The 4,704-nt window shown below is 34.2% G+C and overlaps 1 protein-coding gene across 1 annotated transcript in view; it reads left to right on the forward strand.

The window, feature by feature from the left end:
• LRP2 (low density lipoprotein receptor-related protein 2) overlaps positions 1-4,704 on the forward strand; it is a gene marked incomplete at its 5' end in the record, with an annotated part of 89,381 nt that overhangs the window by 22,171 nt on the left and 62,506 nt on the right. Inside the window, one exon of the mRNA XM_010287152.1 lies at positions 1,899-2,027. Coding sequence (XP_010285454.1) covers positions 1,899-2,027 — 129 coding nt within the window. The remainder of the gene's footprint in view (positions 1-1,898; positions 2,028-4,704) is intronic.

Here is a 4,704-nt window from a genome sequence, read left to right on the forward strand (position 1 = left end):
CTGCTCACCCAGCCTGTCCAACCTGGTGTTTAGGGAAAGTAACCTAAGCAGGATGTAAGCATAATTACCAGCCAAAAAGAATAATAGGGAAGTAGTATGTGCCATTTTCTTGCTCTTTGTTTTGAATGTTTTTATAAGAAAATTGGAGCACTTTTGGAAACCATTTTAAGTTTTAAAATTAAATGTGACATTAAATGTCTCTGTGACAGACCAGACTCAGTTTCTTGTGTGTTAATAATATTCTTTTAGACAAGATTACTGCCATCAACCTTTTCTGAAAGCACTTTTGCATTATTTTACTTAATGAAATAATAATAATAATAAATAAATCCCTTCATTGCATTCACGATTCCCTCTGAGATCATATGCAGGTGATCTTCTGCAGCTGAAAGACTGTAACAAAAAAAAACAAAAAATTTTTTTTCTTTTCTGTTAGGTAGCGTTATCTTCCAAATCTGACTTTTTGTCATTTCATGGCATGAATTGATGAGTGGGAAATATACTGACACGAGTATTGTCTTTCATTGTTTCTGCTATATTTCTTGTGTATGGAGTGTTTTTGATTAATAAATATTGAAATGACTTTTTTTTTTCTGAAAATTTGCGTACCGGGGCAGGTGGACACTTGCATCTGAGTAAGGCAGTAGTAATTTCAGCACTGTATTAGTTTTGGAAGAAAACCTTCCTCAATCATGTTCAGAGCTAAAGCCACTTAGCACTCTCACTGCAAATTGTTCAGTCACCAGAGGGTACCATTAATTTATACATCATAGTTCTGGGTTAAGATGTTTTATTTTGCAACCCAAGGCTTGAAAAACTTTCTGCCACTGATGGAGAAAATTGCTTATTTTTCTTCATTGTATTAAATCAGTACGTTTTATGATTTTTCATTTAGAATTGTTCTATTGTACTTTATGTGGCCCTATGTGGCCAGACAGGGAAAAAAGGAATAAAGCACTTGCAAAATAGCAAAACGTGCTAATGTTTACAAATAAAAAGTAATGATTTGCTGATTGAAATTCCAAATGCAGTATTAAAACCGTGATCCACTCTCCTTTTTTGTAAATCACTAGATCTCACACCAACATGAGTTTAGATTCGTTATACTGATGAGATGAATAATTTTCTTATAGTTTGAGTTCTGAGTTTATGCCATTGTTTTATTGTCATCTTGTTAACTCGTTTTCAGTTCGTTAGTTTTTATATTAGGAACAACTGTGCCATTTCCTGGAACTTCCAAGCTTAGAATAAGGCCTGCTGTGATTGTTAAGGATGTACTCAAAATCTGATTTTTATTTTCAGATGGCTCATCCATAAAAATCCTCTTCAGCAGCAAGTTTGTTGAAGTGATCTAAATGTCTGAAGTTTAGTGTATACTAATAATAGCAGTCAGTAGAGACCTTCTTCGCTGTCTGATTTACATTGTAATTTTTAACCTAAGCTTCTAAAAAGTGAGCCAAGAAATTACGCATTGAACTCCCACTACCTTTGAATGTGATGTAGGCAACTATTTTATCTCTCTAGTTTTCTCCAAGAAGCTTCAGTAAATAATTTAAATCTCCCATCTAGAAGGGTTATAGTGATCAAAGACTGAAAGTCCTGCAGGCCTGCTCGTGCAGTTAAGAATAGTTGGAAAAGGATTTTGAAAGATTTTGTATAGTGAAAAAAAATGGAAAGGACCACTGTGATAACGGTACTGGTTTTACATGAAAAATTATATCCTGTTATGAGTGTATTGTATTGTTTGTGGTTCTTGGAAATAGCTTGATTTTGTAATTTTAAGGAAATAGCAAAACTGATTAGTGCTACGTTGATACTACTAGTAGCAATGACATTGCATATTATTTTCAGTTACTCATATTGTTACAATTGCTAATACTTTCTTTTTTCTTTTTTAGGTATCAATTCCTGTGCATCATCTCCCTGTAGCCACCTCTGCTTGCTTTCTTCATCTGGACCATTTTTTTTTTCCTGTGCTTGTCCTTCAGGATGGATGCTTTCTCCTGATAACAGGAACTGCATGAGAGGTAGGACAGTAATAATGAGAGATGAAAAAAAAAAAAAAAAAAAAAAAAAAAGACCTGAGACTGTCAAATCCATCCTTCTGTCAGGCAAAAAGCATGCTTCAGATCTGTGGTCTGCTGCTCATGAAATCAAAGTTTGGGGCCATTCCAAGCAGACTTCATTTAGGAAGCATGGAATCTACTTTGTCTAAAGGTTTGGAGCCAAATTCTGGAAAGAACTCAGTCACGGATTCAGATGCTTCATTTGGGGAAAATGGATGAACTCTATTTTCTTTTAAGTGCTTCAAATAAGCCACATTTTAAAATCTCTCAACCCATTGAATGTGGAATGCTGATGGAATACTTCTGGAAGGAGCTTAGTATCAGTTAAAAATGAAACCGTGCTCTGGCAGAATGTTCTCATTATAAATATGCAGCCTGGAAACCTGTTTTTAAGAGTTGCAATTGTAAGAATGTCAGGATGCAGGACTAGAAGAGGCTTTCCTGGTCATTCAAGCCTGTTTCTTTCTTGTCTTTGACTACCACATCGTATGTCCCCTTTCACCAGTCAAGCTCCAGTTTAAGCTTGACTTGCTGTCTTGCCCTTAAAACTCACTGAACCTCACAATTTTGATCTTTGTAAACCTGATTTTCTGCTCAAATATAGTCTTTCCCCAGTTTATGCCCATTTCTTACGCCATTTTTGTCCTTCAGGATAAATAGCATCAGTAATTCTCCTTCATCCCTAGTATATGTTCTGTTATATATATTTGAATTGATTATCACATTCTGTCTTAGCCTGTATTTTGCTAAGAAGTCAGTCACAGTCTTTTGGTTTCCTCCAATCAGGAGAGGTGTTCTCCCTGTTCCTCATCACTGCCTTCAGCCTGTCTGAACTAATACATTTTGGAATTCAGATAAAAATTTAATAGCTTGAGCTTTTTCCCTCCCTAGAGTAAAAAAAATAGTATGACAAATGCAGGAGGTCTGGAAACACAGCCTAAAATTACAGATGCTACAGGTGATGCAGCTAAGCTTTGCAAACAAAACTTCATATCAGAAAGTGCCACTGAACTTTCTTTGAACAGTCCACAGACCTCAATGATTTGTAAAAATCATTTAGCCAATTCATTTTAAAAAAAGGTAGCAAAAGTTCAAATTACTGCCAGGCAGTTTGTGACCAGAAATTTGATGAGATTAATTTTGTCACATGAAGCATTCATTATTAATTTTTCCATCAGTTTTACTGATACAAAGTGTGCTTTGGTGCCTCCCTAATAAGGAAGCTTCAAATCACTGAAATTTAAGTAGAAATTATCTTTGGGATGAGCTAACACTAAAAATCTCTGTCAGTCAAAAGATCCTTTTCTTTTAAAACTATCTAAATTTAAAAAGCCACATCATGCTGTTTTCCTGCTTGATACTTAGCGGTGTATTCTTTAAAGAGCTTTATTGCATTCACATTTTTCTTAGCAACAGTAAGAGAGTTACCAATTTGTATAATCTGAAATGAAGTGCAAGTTTGTTTAATCTATTAAAAAAGAGGGTTTCTTTTAGAATTATGTACTGATTTCAATATGTGCAGGCTTATAGAGGGTTCATGATGAAAGAAATGGAATATGGCAGTGATGAAGCACATGCATGTCTAGAGGCTTACCCAATTCTACCACTGAATCAAGCTATTGACAGTTCTTTTATTTCCCACGTGCTGCAAAGTTCCCTGTGTCTACACAGTTGTGGCCCTTTTATAAATTACATAATTGCTCCATATAAATTGTGTAAGAAAGAAACAGAAATATCCTTCTGAGAAGCACAATTCTTTTAAACTAGATGAGCTTATTTTTTCTTTTTAGATGGAATTTATACATTTAAAACAGTACGTAAAAAACATCTACAGTTTTGGGGAATTTTAAAAAATAATGTTGTTGCTGAAGGTCAGCACATCAGAAGTTGTTATTTAAAAACATGCTGATTCCTTTCATGGTAACAGATTTTAATTATTGCTAATGCTTATTAGAAAGGAATAGGAATTTGACATTTCTCTTCTAATATTTCCTATGATCCTTATCCTGGCTGTCATTGTTTACTTTAAGAGGCCAGCCCAAACTTTCAGCAGAATGATTAAACTGAGCTGCATGCATTTGGTTGCCCAGTGTCTCTACAAAACAATGATGTTGCTGGTCTCTGCCTACTTAGTTTCTGTATTAAATACTGCTAACTTCATGTTGACGGAAAGGCGTTCGTTCTAGGATTGCATCACTTCTGGCTTTACATAAAATGAAGAATGCCAATATTACAAGGTTACCTTTGTGCTTATGCCTTTGTTTCAGGTTGATATTAAAGATGGTAATGTTGCAAGCTGTCTTGAAAACAAAGCAAGGAATTTGTGTATATTAAAATCTTGTATGAATACAGTTAATTTGCATGTTTAATATAACAATACATTAAGTTTATATGGATTATAATTTGTCATGTAAACCTGTATGAAGTTTAAGAATTGCAGAAGTTATATTAATGTCTGTCTGATGAAGCTACACAGAATTTGTTCTATTGTCCATTATATGAATGAAGAATAATCAGACTATATAGATTTGCATAAATATTAAAGGAAGCAATCAGCAAAAATTTTCTGTAGAATATAATTGGTTTAAATGAGACTATCAAACAGTCTAGCCTAGAGAATTCTTATATCTGTTTTTTC

This window comes from Phaethon lepturus, unplaced genomic scaffold (assembly GCF_000687285.1).
Source record: "Phaethon lepturus isolate BGI_N335 unplaced genomic scaffold, ASM68728v1 scaffold5400, whole genome shotgun sequence".
Lineage (NCBI taxonomy): Eukaryota > Metazoa > Chordata > Aves > Phaethontiformes > Phaethontidae > Phaethon > Phaethon lepturus.